This window comes from Podarcis melisellensis, assembly GCF_964234715.1.
Source record: "Podarcis melisellensis genome assembly, chromosome: 16".
Lineage (NCBI taxonomy): Eukaryota > Metazoa > Chordata > Lepidosauria > Squamata > Lacertidae > Podarcis > Podarcis melisellensis.
Genome location: NC_138533.1, coordinates 29,959,176 through 29,982,363, shown reverse-complemented (window position 1 = coordinate 29,982,363; position 23,188 = coordinate 29,959,176). Strand labels below are relative to the sequence as shown.

The 23,188-nt window shown below is 43.9% G+C and overlaps 1 protein-coding gene and 1 long non-coding RNA gene across 6 annotated transcripts in view; one reads left to right on the top strand and one right to left on the bottom strand.

Annotated features, from left to right (window-relative positions):
- The window catches only part of GNB1L (G protein subunit beta 1 like), an 83,275-nt gene that overhangs the window by 32,830 nt on the left and 27,257 nt on the right, over nucleotides 1-23,188 (top strand). For 4 of the 5 annotated variants that reach the window (XM_081893446.1, XM_081893442.1, XM_081893445.1 and 1 more), the window contains 3 exons: nucleotides 15,114-15,254; nucleotides 16,922-17,050; nucleotides 21,320-21,482. In XM_081893446.1, coding sequence (XP_081749572.1) covers nucleotides 15,139-15,254; nucleotides 16,922-17,050; nucleotides 21,320-21,482 — 408 coding nt within the window. In that variant the 5' untranslated portion in view covers nucleotides 15,114-15,138. Of the gene's footprint in view, nucleotides 1-14,910; nucleotides 14,999-15,113; nucleotides 15,255-16,921; nucleotides 17,051-21,319; nucleotides 21,483-23,188 lie in introns of those variants that run through there. The other variant, XM_081893444.1, reaches the window with a different exon arrangement.
- LOC309359642 lies at nucleotides 2,234-12,371 on the bottom strand. Its single transcript, XR_014163886.1, has 3 exons — nucleotides 12,088-12,371; nucleotides 9,975-10,197; nucleotides 2,234-3,709 (listed from the first exon to the last, which is right to left on the bottom strand). It is a non-coding gene; the product is annotated as an uncharacterized lncRNA (long non-coding RNA).

Sequence of the window (23,188 nt, the reverse complement as noted above, 5' to 3'; positions counted from 1 at the left end):
ATCTGAGAACTTCCCATCTTCCTTATGTTTAAGGACATCTGCCATCTCATAAGCTGCCAGCTGAGTTTTGTCTTCTGTCCATTGTGCATTGGGTGGGGAGGAGTGGGGCAGACCTCTCCTTCCAGCATTAAGGTGCTTGAGTGCCCTTAATAAGCAGTTAAATTGCCCCACACTCAGGCTCCAGAGGAACAGTACATAATGCAGTAGAACAGTGCAGAGGGCACCCTTTTCTACATGGGATTTACTTGCCTGGTTTTATATCCCATGCAAAAACTTAGAGGCACCAAGCATGAAATCAGCTGAGAAGATAGAAGCTAATTTAAATGGGGAAAGTATTTTTAAAAAACCCACAAAAAGCAATCAAATGTCCTTAAAGACTCATGGAACCGGGACAGATTTTGCCAAGTGCCTGAAAAATGACTGTGGGTTCCAGGTGGAGTTCCACGCTTTAGGTTAGGAGTCAGGAGTGAGGGGAGCCTGTAGCCTTCAAAATGTTCCTGCACTGCAGCTGCCATCATCCCAGGCCATTGGCGATGCTGCCAGGAGCTGATGGGAGTCGGGAGTCGAGCAACATCTGAAGGTCAGAGGTTCTCCAGCTTTGCTTTGGGGGACTACCTCATCCTGGTGGTTCCATAATGAACGTGATTTAGCCACTTCTCCATGAATTTTGTCTAGTCTGCTTGTGAGCCATGCAAGTTAGTGACCGGTCCCTCTTCTTTGCAGGCACTTTGTGAAAAAGTACCGTATTTTCCGGCGTATAAGACGACTGGGCATATAAGACAACCCCCCAACTTTTCCAGTTAAAATATAGAGTTTGGGATATACTCATCTTATAAGACTACCCCTCTTCCAACACACACCAAATAAAAATTAAAAAACCAGTCTCCAGTCCGGCTCGGAAATCTGCCCCACTTCCCAGTGGCCGGGGGCTTCTGGGGCCAATTTTCAAGCATATTTCTGCTTCATCTTGAGAGCTTGGTGTCCTCTGATTTAATTTGCTGTCGTTTTATCCTTTGGTGAGGAGTTGCTGCAGGAGCTGCTGCTGTAGCCGGCGTATAAGACGACTCCCGACTTTTGAGAAGATTTTCCTGGGTTAAAAAGTAGTCTTATATGCCAGAAAATACAGTACATTTCCCCTCCACCTGCTCTGAACCTCCCACCAGTCAGTTTCATGGAGAACCCCAACTTCTTAAGAGAGGGGAAACCATCCAATTGCAAGCTCAGGACCCAGCGGCTAATGCATTATTTTTCTGCCTTGCCTGTGTTTGACTCCTGTCTGCTGGACCATTTCCCAGCTGCGGCTTGCGAAGCTATGCCTTTACATGCGTTAACATTCACATTAAATAGAGATCCATCCTTGGGAAGAAAGTGGTGCAAAAGCAAGCCCTGTGCCTTTCGGAATTAAATTATTGTGGGGTTTGTTTTAGTCTTTCTTCAATTTCATCCTTGCATTTTATCAGGAAATTTATGGCTTTGTAAAACAGAACAGCTGCATTTCCCTCTCTCTCTCTCCTTCCCTCGCTCCCCCCCCCCACCAAAAATAAGCTAATCTACAAAGTTGAACCTGTGTAGGAAAAATAAAATCTCCTTAACTTCAGCTGTTTTTCATGCTGCATTTTAATGTTACATATTTCAAAGCATACGCCAAATGTGAAACTCAGCTATGTTTCAATCTCTCCCTTCTCCCCACTCCCACCCCCCTACCACAGTTTTTTGGGGGACATTTTCATCTTGCCGTGCTATTTGGCTGTCTTAGAAGACTTTGCTTTCAGTGCCCAAAATGTTTTACTGTGTTCGGAAAGGTCAACCAGCTGATAGCTGAAGGCAAATGTGTCAGAATGAAAGACTGAAAAAAAATTATCACTGTGACACACCGGGAGTATTAGAATGATGAATGTTTATGTTAATATACGGGGTGTACATATTGATTAATAGCACTTTTTTGTTTCACTGACTAAAATATATATATGGCAATGAGATCCATATGCTAACTCGGTGTCCTAAAAATAATTACCATCACTCTTAGTTTTGCTCCCATGCTGAATACGTGTTTTCATATGGAAAATAGTTATAGTTGAAATTTCACAACACACAGATGGAAGCATTTGAAAGTGATCCTCAAGGCACCACCTCAGATTCCAATTTTTCTGAAAGTCACATTTGATACAGCGTGATTTTCCTTATAGGACATTAGTTACCCAAAGTAAAATACTCTATTTTTTATTTTTTTATTTTTTATTTTCCTGTTTGTGGTCAGTGAGAGAGGTGACTGAAAAAAAAGTAACTTGGTCTCATATCTTGCTGTTTTAAACTCATAGTTTATTTGATTCAATCAGATGTCTTAGATTAACGCAGACAATCCTCTAAACCATGGTTTCGAGAAGGCTTCCTTCAGATGTTTTGGATTACAGCTCCCATCATGCCTGACTGTTAGCCGTGCTGACTGGGGCTGATGGAAACATCTGCAAGGCACCAAGTGAAGTAGGATCAGGCATGTGATATAGGTTCATATACATCCTCTAGCATGTCGATTTCTTGTTTCCTTTAACCACAGTTTGCTGTGGCATACTAATTAGGCAAACAATGGTTAACACTCAGCATGGTTAGGAAGGAATGCCAGTTAGTGCTAACCATGGTTTCTCCAGACTGGCCCTGGTTAAGTGGAGTGTGGCTTTAACTTTTACTGTACTCTGGTTTGCATAAATGTGTTTAATTGCTTCCTGCCCCTGGTCTTCCATAGGGTGGAGCTGCTGATGGATGTTTAAATGAACAGAAGATATGGTCATTACAGCCTGTCTAGTGTCTTGTTTTAAAATGCAGGGTGCTGGCAGCATTTATTGTTTCCAGGCTGTTTAAAAAAATACATTTGGTCAATCAAGACAGAGGTGATGACAAGTACAGAGTAGCAGCTATTATCGTACAGACGGATGATAAAAATCGGCAATCTCTTGATGACATTCTTAATGTCTACTTAAAACTTCCAAAGGCAACAGTGTCATGTCATTTCATATGACTCTTGAACCAAGACTAGGAGTGTTTATAAAACAAAGTAATCCTTATCTCAGCATGTTTTCCAATTACAGACCTTTAAAATTTTTAATGGGCTAAGGTAACTTCACCGAGTCTCGGTTGTTGCCTAGTAGGCATCATTACCTGCAAAGGAGACAGGTGTTGAGTTAGAACAAGGGTGGGTGAACATCTGTGACCCTCTGGAAGTTATTGGACTCCAATTCCCATCAGCCTCTGCCAGCATGGGGCAACAGTCAAGGGTGATGGGAACTGGAGTCCAACAACAACCAGAGGCCCACAGGTTTCCCAGCCCTGGGCTAAAACATAGACAATATATTTGATGCTGCAAACTTTCTGGAACTTAAGGAGATCTGAGTTGTGTCTGTGCCTGGAAGGAGAGACCTCCTTGAAACACTCATGTGTGCCGGAAATGTAAGGCATAACTGTAATGCACAGAAGCTCACAAACAAGTTCCACTGCTGTAAATAATGGTTTTTAAGGATACACATCGTTTTTGGAATGTGTGTGTGTGTGTCTTCTTAGTAGATGAATCATTCCCACTGTACTGTGCCATCAGAATTGTGTGTGTGTGTTTGTCAGGCTTACCGTAAGTTAAGAATATCATTTCCGCAGCGAGACTAATGTGGCCAACATCCTTTGCTTATGCCAAATGCAATTCGTAAACAGTTTTCACATGTTTCTGGAGTGTGTGTGTGTGTTTGGGGGGGGGGGAGAATACAAGTTAGAATTTGAATTAAAAGAAGCTTGGTCAGCAGAATTCAAAGCAGAAATGTCTACAGTAGGCGTATGGTAGGATTTCTGTATTGATCATTGAAAAGCTGTCTGTGGACAAACGATGCCTCTCTCGGCCTGAAAACAGAGATGAGCACTGCATCCCATATTGAATTCAACTGGACTTAACCATCCAGGGCTCCTTTACCTTATTTTAAAGTACCTTCAGAAAAAAATTAGTTTGCAGACATTTTTAAAATGCATTGCATTTTATGAATGATGTGGCAGATTAAAATGATGTGGCGTCATTCTTTAAAAAAAAACACAGTTCAGCAATTTTAAAACATGGGATTAATCATTTTTATCCTGCCTCTCAATTTACCAAAATACTGAATACTAGGTTACGGGCACATGCAAAAAGATGGAGGCCATAACTTTAACACTATCTGACTACTCTTGAATGAAGGTTGCTGGACTTGGTGGTTTCTGCATTTATTTGAAAGGGTTGGCCATGTTTAGCCTGGAGAAGGGACTTTCACGGGGAGATGGGGTAGAAGCCTTTGAATATCTGGGTGCCTGTAGTGCAGAAGGTGGAGCCAGTGGGTGGAAATTTCAGTTTCCTAATCTTTAGATTTCAGCAAAAGATTACAAGGAACTTCCTTATGGGAAGAGCTGTTTTGACAATGGAATACGCTGCCTTGAAAGGCTTTCCCACGCTGGAGATCTTTAAACTCACTGTGAATGGCCACCTGTTTGGGGATGCTGTGGATCCTAAATCCAGCATTGAGCCCTGGGTTGTAGATGACCTCCAGGATCCTGTCCAACTCAGATTGAATGGGTTGTGTACAGTTACATCCTACTTAGAGTGGACCCACTGAAATTAAGGAACCTAAGCTAGTCGTGGCCATTAACCAGTGGGTCTAAGTACAGTGGTACCTTGGTTCTCAAACTTAATCCATTCCGGAACTCCGTTCCAAAACCAAAGCGTTCCAAAACCAAGGTGCGCTTTCCCATAGAAACTTATGCATTAATCCATTCCAGACTTTTAAAAAACAACCCCTAAAACAGCAATTTAACATGAATTTTACTATCTAACGAGGCCATTGATCCATAAAATGAAAGCAATAATCAATGTACTGTATTATAAAATAAATAAGACAGTTTTGTAGATGATAAAAATTAAAATTATTTTTTTCTTACCTGCACCGATGATTGTCATTGTTTGAATTTCCACCGTCACGCTCAATCAATCAATCAGTAGCTGAACTGTGTTCCACACAGTCACAAAAACAAATTAAACTAAAAAGCCTCAAAAACAAAAATGCAAAATAAATAGCAAAAACAAAAGCGCCAAACTTAATCGTTTCCGGAAGTCCATTTGACTTCCGAAATGTTCAAAAACCAAGGCACAGCTTCTGATCGGTGCAGGTGCCGCAGAAACAATTGCTGACAGCTGCATCAGATGTTTGGCTTCCAAAAAATATTCGAAAACCAGAACACTTACTTCCGGGTTTTCGGTGTTTGAGAACCAAGGCATTTGAGAACCAAGGTACCACTGTAGAGCCATTGGAGACACCCCTATGATTCATTTGTAGCCCACCTTCCATCATGGGATACCAGGTTTAAGGTTCTCAGGCACCCATCCAGCCACTGGCCGGATCTGGACCTGCTGACTATTCAGCAGAGCTGCTGTACCATATGCCTTCAGACTGTGGCAAGGAGCTCCCCCCCCCCATTAAAGGAAAATGGATTCCACCTAGTTAAAATCGGGTGTGTCATGGAGCTCACTGGGTGGCCTTGGGCCACTCTCAGCCTCTGAGGCCCCTTCCTTGCAAGGTCATTGTAAGGATAAGGTGGGAAGGAAGGAATCCATGCATCTCACCTTGAGCTCCTTGGGGGAAAGGCGAGATACAAATGTAATCGATAAATAAATGTCCCTCTGGAATTTTGAAAGCAGGCACATTTTTACATCCAGAAACACAAGTTGGAGCAGGGAAGGAAAAAAATCTAATTGCTGTACCTTGGTTGCTGTTCTTCGAATTCCAGACCAACCCAGAAACTACCATTTGTTATTGTATTTATGGAATTCCAAAGCTGTCATTTCGCCATGTAATCACAAAAGAAGTTTCCTAATTCGTTATATATATATATGCAAATGTTAGAAAGATTATCTTTGGGCGGGTGGGGGTCAGACCCGAAAAAAGAACAACTGAAAAAACCCACCACATTAACTGTTTCCCACAGGAAAAATTCCAGCAGAATTCAGCAACTCTCCTGCTCCCACTCCTGTCACTTGCATTTCCATCGCACATTCAAGCAAAAACAAAATTACTGGTAAAATATCATGCGATCCCCTCCGTCTTGGCTGCTTCCAGCCCAATAATCCCGACATCTAGAGCCAAGACCCAAAAGTATGATTTTTCTAATCACTTTTAGAATAGTCATGAGATGGTGCCCAAGGAAAAACAAACAAACCGATTGTCAGGTATACCAGAAATAAATCTATCCAAGGTACATCTGGCAAACCAATTGGGGGGACTCAAACCAGCAGGTGTGCAGCCATAATTATGGCCGCAAAAGTATTTGAAACATCCAGGTGTGCTACTGATCAAATATATGAAATCCCTGTTATTCTCTAGAAATTCCAAGCCCACCAGGTGCCCCTCCTTACAAAGGAAAGCAAGATTAAAGAATTAGCAGGCTGATCTTCAAAGTGCTGGCACAACACACACACACATTCCCTTTGCTTCCCTCTTTTTTATAGTGCAATCCTATACCCATCTACTCAAAAGTAAGACCTATTGAGTTCAATAGGGCTTACTGCCGGGTTAAGTGGACACAGGATTGTGTGTAAACATGGTTGTTTCTTGACAGATATGGAACAGATTGTCTGAAGGAATCCACAAAAGTGGGTGGAGAAGGGAGGAGAACGACAGCTCCAGGTCTCTCCAGCCTTCTGGAACAAGTCTTATTAAACCTAACCTCACTTCTGTTCGGGTCTTTGCATTCTCTGAACGGTACTTATCTTTGAATTTCTCTTGGTTCCACTGAAGACTCTTTGCTTAGACTCTCCTTTCCCTTTCCATTGATCTTGCAAGAGCTTTTAAAAGTAAATATCCCCATCCCTATGTATTTTAGACATTGGCATGGTTTGATTGCCATTCTGATCCACGTACACTGGTACCTCGGGTTACGTACGCTTCAGGTTACAGACTCTGCTAACCCAGAAATAGTGCTTCAGGTTAAGAACTTTGCTCCAGGATGAGAACAGAAATCGTGCTCAGGCGGTGCGGCAGCAGCAGGAGGTCCCATTAGCTAAAATGGTGCTTCAGGTTAAGAACAGTTTCAGGTTAAGTACGGACCTCCGGAACGAATTAAGTACTTAACCCGAGGTACCACTGTACTCCTAAGTATGTGTGTGTGTAGGTTTGTAGCCTAAAGCACCTATTTCCCCCCACCTCACCCAACTCCCCTGCTTTTTTGCCATTTTTCAAGTTAAGCAAACCATTTCTAGCAGAATGGGAATGAAGAATGGGTCGTTTCGAGGCACAGATGTTGAGCATTAAGGAGAACAGTCATTAAACAGCACCAGTGTGACATTTGAGGTTCTTGGTTTTGCAATAATCCTTTTCTGTGCAAATGTTGGGTGTTTAGTTAGCCCATTATCTTAAAAAAAAGGGGGGAGGTTTTAGCTTACTTTCAACTCTGTCTGATGGAGAGGTTCAGTGCCACCAGAAAAATGACGTGTTCCTACACTATCAGAGGCTTAAGAAGCTACTCAGTATGTAGTGCTTTGCCGGTTTTGTATATCCAGGACTTGCATGACTCTTTAAAGAAGATGGAGGGCCATTTACTGGCTGGGTCTTGTTTAAAAGACAGGAGGATTGTGGGAAGATAGATTTCTTGCAGTAGGACTTTTTAGTGGGAACATTCTGCATTAGAACAGGGAAGTTTTCCTTGCACTGGCCTGGGGCCACCTTTGTTGCATTTCCTGAAGGATGCAACTACAATCATAAAAACAAGCTGCGTCCTGAAAATATACACCTCAAGTGTTAAAAGCCAGGCTACAGAGGTACACCTTCAGCATTCATCAGAAGCTGTACCTTGGGTTAAGAACTTAATTCGTTCCAGAGGTCTGTTCTTAACCTGAAACTGTTCTTAACCTGAAGACCACTTTAGCTAATGGGGCCTCCCGCTGCCACCACTGCGCGATTTCTGTTCTTATCCTGAAGCAAAGTTCTTAACCTGAGGTACTATTTCTGGGTTAGCGGAGTCTGTAACCTGAAGCGTCTCTAACCTGAAGTGTATATAACCCGAGGTAGCACTGTACAAGGGATGTCCAACCAGTAGATCTCCGGCTGATCCTGTTAGGACACGGGATCCTTATCGTGTACAAAAATTTACAGGGGAGAAAGCTAAAAAAACTGTGCAATCCTCGTTTAAAAAGCTCAAGAACTCTGGGCAATCCACCCACCCACCCCATCCATGGGCCTCCTCCTTCCAATGACAATGGGTAGATCACTGCTAGTTTTTTTATACTGGGAGTATACATGCCTGCTGTATACTGAAGGTGCCAGATACAAATACAGTGGTACCTCAGGTTAAGTACTTAATTGGTTCCAGAGGTCCGTTCTTAACCTGAAACTGTTCTTAACCTGAAGCACCACTTTAGCTAATGGGGCCTCCCACTGCCGCCACGCCGCCGGAGCACGATTTCTGTTCTCATCCTGAAGCAAAGTTCTTAACCCAAGGTACTATTTCTGGGTTAGCGGAGTCTGTAACCTGAAGCGCATGTAACCCGAGGTACCACTGTACAGTGGTATCTCAGGTTACGTACTTAATTAGTTCCGGAGGTCCGTTCTTAACCTGAAACTGTTCTTAACGTGAAGCACCACTTTAGCTAATGGGGCCTCCTGCTGCGACCGCGCCGCCGGAGAACAATTTGTGTACTCATCCTGAAGCAACGTTCTTAACCCGAGGTACTATTTCTGGGTTAGCGGAGTCTGTAACCTGAAGCGTATGTAACCTGAAACGTATGTAACCCGAGGTACCACTGTATGCGGGGAGCAGAGGCTCCAAGTTGCATGCAACATTGGGGGGGAGGCCCATCGCATGCGTGTGTTGGGAGGAGACCACAAGGCCCAGTGAAGACCTCTGCTGGTGTGGGTAGTCTTGACAAAGCCTGGCCCCTCAAGATTACGGGGGCTCAGCGTCATCCCCACATATGTTGTGGGGACGGAGCTGTCCTCAACCCGATAGAGTTGGTGCCAATGGCAGGGAGGGAGTTCAACAGCTATGGGACTACCACAGAAAATAAATACCATATTTTTCGCTCTATAAGTTGCACCAGACCACAAGACGTACCTAGTTTTTGGAGGAGGAAAACAAGAAGAAAAATATTCTGAATCTCAGAAGCCAGAACAGCAAGAGGGATCGCTGCGCAGTGAAAGCAGCAACCCCTCTTGCTGTTCTGGCTTCTGGGATAGCTGCGCAGCTTGCATTCACTCCATAAGATGCACACACATTTCCCCTTACTTTTTAGGAGGGAAAACGTGAGTCTTACAGAGCAAAAAATACGGTAAATAGAAATTCAGTCCATCTCACCACAGTGAGGACGTCTGTGGCCAGTTGACCTGTTGATGGGAAACTTTGAGGCCTCTGCTGCTTTTCTCGGCTTACCTTTATCTTTAAACCAAACTTGGCGAGACAGCACATCACGTAGAGGGCTTCTTCCAGCAAAAGGCTGTCATCTGTGAGTTAAAGCACATGGCGCCCAGAATTCAGTTGCCCAGAGCCTAATCCTGCCAAGGCTTGAAATGTACACCATTTCCTGGTGCGTATATGGTGTGTGCCCTGTTTCGCGTAGGGGCAGAGTCTGGCTTCTGAGCAACAATGGGAAGGCTGCAAATAAAATGGATGATGGAAAACAAGGCTTTCACAACACACCTTAGCTCATTGCATCAGTAAGAGCTCTCGGGCGAGAAAAAGGAAATTCAGCTTTATTTATGAATGGATTTGGCGTATGTTTGAGATGAACTCCCCTCTCCCTCCCTTCCCTGGTGCTGCGTGTCTAAGAATCTTCCATGATGCTCTCCGTGTAGGGACATGCAATTGGAGCTCCAACTTCATGCCAGCTTAATAACCCTCCCCAGATTCACACACACAAACCTTCCTTCTGTCAGCAAAACACTTGTGTGTCGGTAATTAGAAGTGTGAAAAAGAAAAAGAAAAACCTGGTATTAAATCCTTCCTCATAATTCCAGATAGCCTCTGGGGTGACTCTCTTCTCCATACTGCCTCCGTCTTCCTCCTGTAAAACTTCAGAGCTGTGCGTTTTTGGCTTCAAGGACAACACCCTTTTGGGTGTGTTTTTGCAAAGTTGCCGTCTTTCGAGTCAACAGAGCGCTGCATGCACGTGCCCCTGTTTTGAAGGTGTTCGCGAGGGTATTGACGCGACTGTGGAAGATAAAAGGACTTTAAATCACGACATGGTTCTTTTTGCAAAGGCATCATAATAGAGAGAAAGTTTGCTATAGGCAGTGAGGGAAGCAACCTTGTTCAAACGGTGTCGTTTTGGACCTGGAAGAAGAGTTTGGATTTGATATCCCGCTTTATCACTACCCAAAGGAGTCTCAAAGCGGCTAACAATCTCCTTTCCCTTCCTCCTCCACAACAAACACTCTGTGAGGTGAGTGGGGCTGAGAGACTTCAGAGAAGTGTGACTGGCCCAAGGTCACCCAGCAGCTGCATGTGGAGGAGCGGAGACGCGAACCCGGTTCCCCAGATTACAAGTCTATCACTCTTAACCACTACACCACACTGGCTCTCCAGTGGGAAGAGGGAGTAATGGTCACTTCACCGACGCACAAGGGGGCCAGGAGTGAAATCCCCGCACAGAATGGTCGCCGCCTGTATATAAAAATAATACAATACAGTGGTACCTTGGTTCTCAAACTTAATCCGTTCCTTCCAGTAGCACCTTAGGGACCAACTAAGTTTGTTATTGGTATGAGCTTTTGTGTGCATGCACACTTCTTCGAAGCTCATACCAATAACAAACTTAGTTGGTCTCTAAGGTGCTACCGTAAGGAATTTTTGTTTGTTTGTTTTGACAACGGCAGACCAACACGGCTACCCTACCTGTAACTTAATCCGTTCCGGATTCTGTTCCAAAACCAAAGCACGCTTTCCCATAGAAAGTAATGCAAAGCGAATTAATTCATTCCAGACTTTTAAAAACAACCCCTAAAACAGCAGTTTAACATGAATTTTACTATTGATCCATAAAATGAAAGCAATAAACAATGTACTGTACAGTGATATCTCGGGTTAAGTACTTAATTTGTTCCGGATGTCCGTTCTTAACCTGAAACTTTTCTTAACCTGAAGCACCACTTTAGCTAATGGGGCCTCCCGCTGCCGCCGGGCCGCCGGAGCACGATTTCTGTTCTCATCCTGAAGCAAAGTTCTTAACCTCAAGCATTATTTTGGGTTAGCGGAGTCTGTAACTTGAGGCGTATGTAACCTGAAGCGTATGTAACCTGAGGTACCACTGTACTATAAAATAAATAAAACAGTATTGTAGATGATAAATTTTTTTAAAAAAAATTCTTACCAGTACCGATGATAGTCATTGTTTGGTTGGGGGCTTTCATCGATTTCTGCAGTCACACAATCAATCAATCAATCAATCAGTAGTTGAACTGGGATCCACACAGTCACAAAAACAAATTAACCGAAAAAGCCTCAAAACAATAAATAGCAAAACAAATGGCAAAAACAAAAGCACCAAATATAAACTCCAAATATCACCTCAGAACACTGCAATCGGAAATGGAAGACTTGAATTACAATGGGGTGCACAAATTAACAACGCAACAGGAAACACAAAACAGAGCATGTTCGGCTTCCGAAAAAAAATGTTCAAAAACCGGAACGCCTACTTCCAGTTTTGCAGTGTTCGGGTTCCAAGTTGTTCATGAACTAAGCTGTTCGAAAACCAAGGTACCACTGTACAGATTCCGCATCCGAAACTAAACTGCTACTACTAAGAACAGCAACAATAATAATTTTAAGTGACATAATGGAGCAACAATAAATATCTCAGAGCAATGTACCGAAGTAAAGTAAGTAAGAAACCACAAAAGCAAATAATTCTGCGATTCTATGAAATCTTACACGAAACGCGTCAAGATATAGCATCAAGCTGCCAGGTTTTATGCCGCATAAAAACCCCTGACAGAAATTGATCTTTCCCTTCAAACGTAACTCAATGCAGCAATGAAACGACGAAAGAAAGAGAGAGAAAAATTCAAACTCTAAACAAGGATTTGGGATGAAAATCACCTTAATTTCCCATGACACACTAAAGTCGTGATCCTAAGCATGCTTATCTTCAAATAAATCCTGCCGCAATCAGTGAGACTTGCCTCTCGGTTGACATGTTTCTGTTGGGTTGAAAGTTTCGTCGGTGCGATATGGTTCTTTTTGGGGATACTTGATTGCAGCTGGCAGAGAGAGAAAAGGATCCCTTTGCCGCTTTCTTCTTTTTTTAATGAAGTCTCCATCTCAGGAAACATTAAAAACAAACTCTTTTGACAGATTCGTAGTAGTTGACATCCATCATGATGATATCTCCTACTTTTTTTTTTTTTTAGGAAAGCAGTATACAGGAAATAAAACACGTGATGCTATGGGGTTTGTTTGTTTTCCTACGAAAAGCAGTATCTGTTAAAAAAAAAACCAAACCCTTGAGAATGCTCAGAAAATATAATTTTGAAATACCCCGGAAAAAACCATCCCAGATCAAATCATGTCTGTATCTGAACATCTGTGAAAGGCTTTCCTTTTAAGGATATATTGATTTATATATTGATTTTAAATGAAACGTACTCCGCAGCAAAACCTCAGACATGTCTTCTCAAAAGTCAGGCCCACTGAGGCTTGAGGGCAGAGGAATCCTACTGGTGGGTTGTGGGGATCCAAAACAGGGGTGCCAATTTTAATAAAATATGGGAGGGGGCAGGTGACCTGCGCCACATATAATTGATCACATGATGTGTTGTACACTTACCATTTGAATGGCAATGTCCAGCATCTTTGGGGGGCTAAGCCCCCTCAAATATTTTTTTGGGGGGGCAAAGGGACCTCAGTCCCTTGGAATTGGCTCTTACGATCTGAAATTTTGAAAACTCTTCTGGGCAAGCATGGCAAAAAATAAGGGAGTGGCCTTTCCCCAATCCCTTGAGGGGGGGCACTTTTTAAACTTCATATTTCCTTCCCATTGCCCCTCCCTTATAAAGAACAGAAAGGCTTTGGCATGGCAAGATGTTGGGCCCTTTGGTTCAAAGCCTACACCAAGTCAGCCCCGGGCAAATCCTTTTTTTTTTGCCTCTGTTAACATTGGATCTCCAATGTCAGTAAACTAAGGGCAGCGGAGGGTTCTTCAAGAAGCGTTCTGAGGTCAGATCTCTGGAATATATAAAATGCAGTCAAAGCAGCCTAAACCTAGCCTATATAAGCTTCTCTTTAAGCTCCAAAGGGGTGGCACTCTGCTGAACTCACAAACGTGAGGAAGGAAGCATAATGTCGAATAAATATATCCTCTCCCGTACTATTCATATTCCAACAAGATCTCCCCCTCCAAGGTCAGACCTGTCTCTCTGCCCTCCATGAAGGAGATCGAAAACACCCTGTGACCTCTGGGATGCCATATGATTGTACCCTTAATTATTCTCACAAAGATCTAGTTGGCCTGTTTTTTAAATATACAGTGGTTTGTGTGCCACGGTTTGACAGTTTTCTCTTGAAATGGTGCTGTACCAACAGTGAGCCCTGGAAGCATGGGAGGGGGGAAGGGTTTTGACATTTAGCAATAGGTGTTGGGGCACAATTTGGCTAGGAGAGGCAAGTCCAAAGTCCGTTTTGGGGCCTAATCCGGCCAGCCAGTTTAATCTATCCCCTGTGGCAGTTTATTAGTTTATTTCCTGGGGTAAAATCCTAACAACTTGAATCCTAAAAGAAGCTCAACAACTTTGGTTGGCCCTTTGGTCAGTCCCCACAGCCCTTCACTTCATCAAATTTGGCCCTCTTTGAAAAAAGTTTGGACACCACTTGGCTTTGTTGTTTAGTCGTTTAGTCGTGTCCAACTCTTCGTGACCCCATGGACCAGAGCACACCAGGCACTCCTGTCTTCCACTGCCTCCCACAGTTTGGTCAAACTCATGCTGGTAGCTTCGAGAACACTGTCCAACTATCTCGTCCTCTGTCGTCCCCTTCTCCTTGTGCCCTCCATCTTTCCCAAAACCAGGGTCTTTTCCAGGGAGTCTTCTCTTCTCATGAGGTGGCCAAAGTATTGGAGCCTCAGCATCACCATCTGTCCTTCCAGTGAGCACTCAGGGCTGATTTCCTTCAGAATGGATAGGTTTGATCTTCTTGCAGTCCATGGGACTCTCAAGAGTCTCCTCCAGCACCATAATTCAAAAGCATCAATTCTTCGGCGATCAGCCTTCTGTATGGTCCACTGGGCTAGGAGTGTTCATTCTCCTATCCCCAAGCCCAAATATCAGTCTCGGTTTATTACTTCTGTTAAATCAAGGTGTTTGAATTCACCAAAGCTTTGGGGAAGTAGTCAAAGTATGGGTTGTATATGAGTATCCGAGTTTTCCATCTATGGCAGGGGTGGGGGACCTCTGGCACATGGGCAAGATGGGTCAGGGGTTCAAATTTGCTCTGCAAGGCCGTTTCCCACAAGCCACGTTCACCTACCCCACATCCTGACATCTGGGGCAGGTAGAGACCCATGTGCAAATACAGGGTGCTCCTGATTTGCATGGGAAAGCAGGGTTTGGCTCTCAGCTGAAGGGCACCAGAGATGCTTTAAAGCAGTGGTTCTCAACCTGTGGGTCCCCAGATGTTGTTGGACTACAACTCCCATCATCCCTAGCTAGCAAGGCCAGAGCTCAGGGATGATGGGAGTTGTAGTCCAACAGCATCTGGGGACCCACAGGTTGAGAACCGCTGCTTTAAAGCATTGCGCAGGGCTGTTTGGAAACCCATTAGGAGGCTCTTTGAATTCCCAGCTTTGGGACTTGAGAGCATGAAATCACATAGCATCATTATGATGCCAGGCGATTGACAGGTGGCTGGCCCCACCCACCCGTCAGATTTTGCCCGCGAGGCTAGGATCTTCTAAGGATCTGACCCGTGGAGCCAAAAAAGGTTCCACACCCCTGATCAATGACATATGTACAATGTTGTATGTCAATAGCTAGTTGTTTCTCCATTCAGTAACTGGGTGTGTGTGTGTGTGTGTGTGTGTGTGTGTGTGTGTGCTTTGTGCTTCCCGCAGACATTTTTTTTTTCTCTTACAGGAGCTTCTAATACATTATTGCATTAATGGCTCTGCCTTCCCCGGATCCGCAGTACGTTCTGCGGGGAACAACTGATGCAGTCAATGCTCTGTGCTTTCATTGTTCAGATCCAGAACCGGAATTTCCCATTCTTTTCTCTGGGTGAGTATGGGGGGTGTCAGGATGAGAGATCAAATTATATTAGAAAAAAGTCTTAAACAAGCATGGTCTTACGATCTGCTCAGCAGTTTGTTTGCTTTTAATGTACCGTACTTTTCCATATATAAGGCTAGGCTTTTTTACTTTAAAATTATGTTGGAAAACTCTGGGTTGTCTTATACACGGGGCAATCTCCCCCCTACTTTCTTAAATTGGATTCCCTAAAAATAGGGGGCGTCTTATACAGGGAGGGATCTTATACACGGAAAAATACGGTATTTTATGTGCCAGGAATGTATGCATTGAACTCTGTCTGTTGGGTCTTTGGACCGCAATGAAGAATTGAATTGAAATTGAATGTTTGGTATTAACCTTTGTATTCTTTTTCAAACTTTTTAAAATTATTTTGTTTTGTTAAAATTTCAGATATACATTTTCCACTATTAAATATACAACAGTACTTACAACGACTTTCCTTCTTCTCCTTTCATGGTTCCTTGTACTTCCAAAATTAGCTGCATATTTTATTCCCGCCATCTAGTTTCCCCATTTCCATTATATCTTAATCAGGCAGAGGGCCTTCTTGGTAGTGGCAGCCGCCCTGTGGAATGCCCTCCCACTAGATGTCAAAGAAATAAAACAACTATCTGACTTTTAGAAGACATCTGAAGGCAGCCCTGTTTAGGGAAGTTTTTACTGTCTGATGTTTTATCGTTTTCATTATATTAGTATCATTAATTCTGTTGGGAGCCGCCCAGAGTGGCTGTGGAAACCTAGCCAGATGGGCGGGGTATAAATTATTGTTGTTGTTGTTATTATTATTATTATTAATAATAATAATAATACTGTTGAATTTACAATAATCCTGCTAGCATTTTCATTTGCTTGCAGTTGTTTTCCAGTAACTCCACAGATATTTTCCATTCCTCTTTATATACCCAGTCTTCTTGTTCTCTTACCATGCTAGACCTGATAGCTCTATGTATTCCATTATTTTCAGCTGCCATTCCTCCTTCTTTGAAACCTGTATTCTTTTTCTAACTTTAATAAAAAGAAAACCAAAAGGTGTGTGACTGTGTAAGACAAGCAAAGCAAGCATATTCAAATTCTCTTTGTATGCAGAAGTTTTTTGTTTTGGAGTGCGATGACTTAGGCATCCCTGCCATAAAATTTACCGTATTTTTCGCTCTATAAGACGCACCAGACCACAAGAGGCACCTAGTTTTTGGAGGAGGAAAACAAGAAAAAAAAATTCTGAATCTCAGAAACCAGAACAGCAAGAGGGATCATCTGCAGCACAGTAAAATCAGCAATCCCTCTTGCTGTTCTGGCTTCTGGGATAGCTGCACAGCCTGCATTCGCTCCATAAGATGCACACACATTTCCCCTTACTTTTTAGGAGGGAAAAAGTGAGTCTTACAGAGCAAAAAATACGGTAACTTTCAAGGAACATCCTGACATTTTACTGATTTGTCCCTCCCCCCAAAGGGAAAGTAATGATCAAATCAGCAAGCTGGTAGTGATTTTTTAAAAAACATCTCTGCAGTGTTGAAAGTCTGTAGGCAACTTAGATAAGTTTGGAAGTGCCACCAGATTGCTCATGCTTTGAAACGGTTTCTGATGAAATTAGCATTTGTCTCCCTCCCACCCATTTTTCTTTTCTTGTTTAGATCTTCTAATGGGCTGGTCCATATCTGGAATCTGAAAACACACAGGGTGGATAGGACACTGGATGGGCATGGCGGGAAATCAGTGTACTGGGTGAAAGCTTTACGCAACAGAAGAAATGCACTTCTTAGGTGAGTGATGCAATTCAGAAGATTAGAAGATTGCGGAATTAACGATGTCTCTAGAAAAGGGCATCAGATTGAAAAGCTGAAGCAGTGGAGAGGGAATTCTTTTTCAGCCCAGGAGCCCACATTCCCTTCTGGGCAACCCTTTGGGGGAAACATGGTAGCGGTGGGCGGGGCCAGAGGTCAAAATGGGCGGAGTAATAGATTGCATGGCACCTTTCTATGGTAGGCAAGTCTCTGCAACATCTGGAGGGGGACAAAGGCTCCACATCTCTGGATTTCATTTGACTGGGAGCAGCTCTGCAGGGTTTGAGACAGGAGTCTTTCCCAGCTGCAACCTGGAGGTGCCACCAAGAATTACCATATTTTTTTGCTCTATAAGATGCACCCGACCATAAGACGCACCTAGTTTTTAGGGGAGGAAAACAAGAAATAAGAAGCCTCCTGAGCGAAGAGGGAGCGCAGGGCCCTGGTCTCATGAGTCAGAGCGTTCCACCAGGCCGGAGCCAGTGTTGAAAAGGCTCTTGCTCTGGTTGAGGCTGATCTAACTTCCTTAGGGCCCGGGACCACTAGGGTGTTGCTATTTATGGACCTTAAGGTCCTCCGTGGGGCATACCACATAGGATTTTGAAGGATTGTTACAAGACCGCTGTTCCCTTCACAGAACTACAATCCCCAGTGTTCTTTAACAATCAATCCTTCTGCTGGGGAATTCTGGGAACTGAAGCCCTGTGAAGGGAATAGGGGTCTCCTAACAACTCTCACTATTCTTAACAAACTACGGTTCCCAATATTCCTTTTTTGGGTGGGAGGAAGCCATGCCTTTTTAAAGCGGTATGATACTGGTTTAAATGTATAGTGTGGATGGGGCCTTAGTATGATTAACGTTGGATACAGGCCATTTGATACACACATGCAGAGTCAGCTGAAGATAACTTTTCCTGCGTCTGGATGAACAGGCTGTCGTCCACACAAGCTTCTGCCACAATAAATCTGCTAGCTGCCACAAGGCCTTCGGTTGTTTTGACTGACAGAACGCTCCACCTTCTTCTGGAGCAGATTGCCAAAGCGTCAGGGTAATTTGGAGATGTTTTGACATGTTTATCAAGAAAAGACATCTTCCGTAGCAGACCTTATTAGCATTTATATTTGTTGTCGTCTGCATAACCACAATTAACAACCCAGAATTAAATTTGAGTTGTTAACATAATTACATGGTTTTCATTTCGCATGCACTCTTTCGCATACAGAAATCTTTCAGGACTACAGTTATTTCTGGGTAGTGTTCCTTAATTCTCGATCTCCATAAGAGAATGTCTGTATAGGTTGGACTCTGCACCTAGCTGGGGTTGGCTGAGGAAGCAATTTGGTCAGGATACCTGAGAAACCTCACTTGTGTTGATGGACTTCTGAGTCCATCTTTACACCCACATTTCAAAGTGTCTATTACTGTACTTCATATGAGGTTTGGTTCTCATAATTTTAAGTACCTCATCTGTCTTCTGTAATGTTAACTGTACTGCAGATCAACATGTTTTGTTTATTTTTCAAATTACATCGTAGAAACACAATGCAAATGTTTTGTTTGTTGCAGTTACTAATACTATCTTTGTCTGTGGCATGTCATTGTTGTCGTTTACCAGCAGCTTCATACCTGACGTGGCTCTGGGATTCTAAGAAACAAAAAAATCAGTGCTATTGTGAAAGGTTTAGTCCGCCATCTTGATGCAAAACAGTGTCCACTTGTATCCAGACATGGTCAAAAACATGCTTGTTGATCTCAGATATCATCGTGCAAAACCTAGTACAATATCTTAAGAGGTGCCCCAATGCATAGCAAATAACTTTCCAAAATGTATATACAGTGGTACCTCGCAAGACGAATGCCTCGCAAGACAAAAAACTCGCTAGACGAAAGGTTTTTCCGTTTTCGATTTGCCTCGCAAGACGAATTTCCCCTATGGGCTTGCTTCGCAAGACGAAAACGTCTCGCGACGTCTAAAAACAAAGACATGTTTTGTTTATAAAGTTAATTTATTTTCCCTTCAGTTTTTGAACTGCTCTTTACAGTATGTGTGACTTTAAAGAGCAGTTAATAAACTGTTGTTGTACCAAATTTGGCTTTGTTTAGACCTTTTTTGACCATAGGAACGCATTAATTGATTTTCAATGCATTCCTATGGGATTTCGTGCTTCGCAAGACGAAAAATTCGCTAGACGACAAAAATTGCGGAACGAATTAATTTCGTCTTGCGGGGCACCACTGTATTAGATTTTTATGAGTGGGGGGAGCTGGTGCATTTTATGTACTTCCACCTTTCATCCAAAACTGACAGGCGGCAATGTTCTTTTGGCTGGAACAGGGGAAAGCCATCCAGACTTCTTGCAAACTTGTTTCCCCTGTGGCCTGAAGTAGGGGTGGCTCATCCCGTTTCAAAGCTTGAGGCGAAATGGAAATTGCCGCCCTCTCTGCCGCTGCTGCACTTCCCACCCCGTGGCTGCTGGCATTCGTGCCAATTTCTGGCAAGATCTCACCAAAATCTCATGAGATTTCGTGTACTCTACGATATCTCATGAGATTTCAGCGAATATCACTGGAAATGGGCACCGATGCTTCGGCTGCTTCATTGTGGATGGGCCGGGCCAGGCCTGAGGTAAATTTAGCAGCCGCCTTGTTGAAGCTAAGCAGGTCTAGGTGTGGTAAGTGCTTGGAGCCACACGTGCACCACATTGTGTTCCATAATGGAAGAAAGGCCGGATATATATGTAATAGAACAAAAGCTCTTACCTGTTTCGGAAAGTTGCTTGTTCCGTATGCATCTTGAGGTGTCGTAATCCATTTGTTCTGAGAAACAAGGAGCAGGTTCCCATCTATGTTTGGATACAGTTGGGTGCCATTTTGAATCAAGATGGCAGGCTGACTTTTGGAAAGCTGCACCGATTTTAACTACAGTGGACGCTTGGGTTGTGAACGTGATCCGTGCAGGAAGCACGTTTGCAACCCGCAGCATCCGCAACCCAAGCGCGGGTCGCGATTTAGTACTTCTGCGCATGCGCAACCGCCAAAACCCGAAAGTAACCCGTTCCAGTACTTCCGGGTTTGGTGCGGTGCGCAGCCCGGAGCATCTGTAATCCGAGGTATGATTGTACTGATTTCCATGTCCCCATGTGTTGGCAGTTCATCCCATTCCAACATTAAAAGGTAAAGGTACCCCTGCCCGTACTGGCCAGTCGTGTGCGACTCTAGGGTTGTGCGCCCATCTCACTTAAGAGGCCGGGGCCAGCGCTGTTCGGAGACACTTCCAGGTCACGTGGCCAGCGTGACAAAGCTGCGTCTGGCGAGACAGCGCAGCACACGGAAACGCTGTTTACCTTCCCGCCAGTAAGCGGTCCCTATTTATCTACTTGCACCCAGGGGTGCTTTCGAACTGCTAGGTTGGCAGGCGCTGGGACCGAGCAATGGGAGCGCACCCCGCCGCGGGGATTCGAACCGCCGACCTTTCGATCGGCAAGTCCTAGGCACTGAGGCTTTTACCCACAGCGCCACCCGTGTCCAACATTAGTCTGCAATAAATAACAACAACAAAAACTAGGCACACAGGTGATGCTGGAGGATCTGGTTCCGTACCTCTCAGCCCACTGGGCCCCTTCCCAGAATCTAGTTCTTCCAGTTCCCCACACTCACTCCATTCCGCTTCGCGCTCTGGCAATTCCCACCATGATTTCTTCCTGGGACTCATGGCACCATAGAGCTAAACCCAAGGATGTTTGGTGCCTTCTATATCTGAAGGGCCTGTACTGCAGATTAGATATTTGATGAGTGCTATCACGTTCGTCGCCATCCCAGCCAGGTCTCCCCTTGTCCAGACAGGACATACCCAACTGCTTCAGCCTTTCCTTTAACATTAGACTAGTTAGACCGATAGCCCGATTCAGGATACAACAGCTTCATACATTCATGGCTTCTGGGCCTGGAGGCTTGAGCTCAAAACACGCAAGATTAGTAGTGAGCATGCAACAGTGATATTAATGTGACGTGTGTTGTTTTCTTTAATTTGACGGGCAAATAACGGAAACAGAGACCAGCTTCCCTCCTCTCGGTAGCCAGGAAGTTGACAGCTCAGAGTGGCTTATGTGAGGGCTGGGTATACAGGAGTGTTAGATACGTATTGGCATGGAGCTCTGTTGAGGATCCATGTTGAAGCTGCTTGGCAAAGAGACGCTCAGAATCTGCAAATTCTGCCGTATGACAAAGAATGTTTCTGATTGTAAAAGCCAGGGCCGTGACCAAAACATCTGCCTGTGGGACTTGGCCGAAGGAAGGAGTGCTGTCACAGACTCTGTTTCCACGGAGAATATTGGGTTCTGCAAATGCTCCCTCTTGGAGGTTGAAGAGAGACGGTGGCTACTAGCCATGCCATGGAAAGGCCTGGAAGAGGTAGGTAATGTATTTTTGCCACACACCGCAACCCCAGAGTTGGTCACGACTGGACCTAATGGTCAGGGGTCCCTTGACCTTTACTTTATCATAAGGTTCTGGAACAGATTACCATAATTTAAAGCAACATTAAAATCCATTTTAAAAGACCCTACTTTGGAATAGGCCCTAAAAAATATACATCCTGGCTAGGAAAGGCAATGTCCATTGACTGAAGGAGCCAGTTGCATCTCTCTAGGGGACAGACTTCCACATCGCATAGACTGCCCAGACCTTCTCCCACTAAAATTTCCAAGGGCAACAGAGCAATCGAGAGTGCTCCCTTGGTCTGTCTTAACACCCAAGAGGGTCTGTAGGGAAGGAGGTGGTCTTTGAGATGCTAGGTGGAACATGAACAATATTTGGCATGCTCTAGTTTTTCCATGGGTTGGATGATCCAAAATGTGGAAGTGTTCATTATCTATGTAAAATAACTTTTCTCAGAAGGAGGCGCAATGAATTCTTTGTGTTAGCTATTGAGATCTGCTAAGAATACCATGGTGCTTGAATGCCACTAATGGAATATTCCAAGCCTGGCTTTAGCTGATGTTTGAAAATGTGTGGCTGATGACCTTTATGTGTGCTCTATGGGATCTGGGATGGTGATCCTGATTGGCAGTAAATTCCCCTCGCTTTCAGGAAGAATCCTTCTATCTGGAAATGCCAGGGGCACCTTCTACATTCAAAGCAGTTGTTCTGTTTTGAGCTATAATCGCTTCCCCAAGAGGGTGGGCTTGGCTTTGCAGTCACAGTCTTGCCAGATTATTTTTTTAAGTGCCCAAGTCAAAAATTCCACAAAATTCATGTGTAAGCTCCATATATATATATATATATATATATATATATATATATATATATATATTCTCTATCCTCAAACAGGTAACACCATGAGCCAAAGTACTTTTGAGGCTTATGATTAACATGAAGACTTAATATGTGTTTATGCTTGGCCGGGACCCAAAGGGGGTAATTTTGTCTTGAAGCAGATTCCGTCTATGAATAATAAGACCTGAACAGACATTTATTTGTTCCTGATTGCATTTAAATCACCAATTATGAGTTACATGCACTTCTCTTGCCAATTTGCCAGAAACATGCTAAAAAGCATTATAAATGTGCAAAAGGAGAAGGGTGTGTTTTCTTGTGGCCACCTATAGCCACCCAGGAACACTATTAGCCTCAGGCAAAGACAAAACTCTCCTAGTAAGCACAAAAACGAAGGAGAGAAGATCAGCACGGAACGTCTTCTGGTTTCAGCTACAGTCGACAAAATACATGAGACCCGGGATTTATTTCTGAGGCTCAGTGGCAACCATTGCAGTCTGCTTCTTGGGTCTTCCATTCTAGCACTTAACCCTTTTGCATGCTGCAGTGAGTGCCCCAAACTCGCTGCCTTTTGGTCTTCAGCAATAGCAGCCAACAACCCTCAGGTCTTGCCTTCTCTTTCCTGAGCCGCGATGAATGCAACAGATATTAAGCTGCAGAAATATTTCCTTCGTGGATGGGGAAGCATGTGGCCTACCATATGTTATTGGGCTCTCGGTCCCTTTAGCTCCAACCACCATGTACAATGGGCAGAGGTGAGGGGAGTTGGAGCTCAACAGAATCTGGAAGATTCACCATCCATGATCTAGGCCAGGGGTCAGCAAACTTTTTCAGCAGGGAGC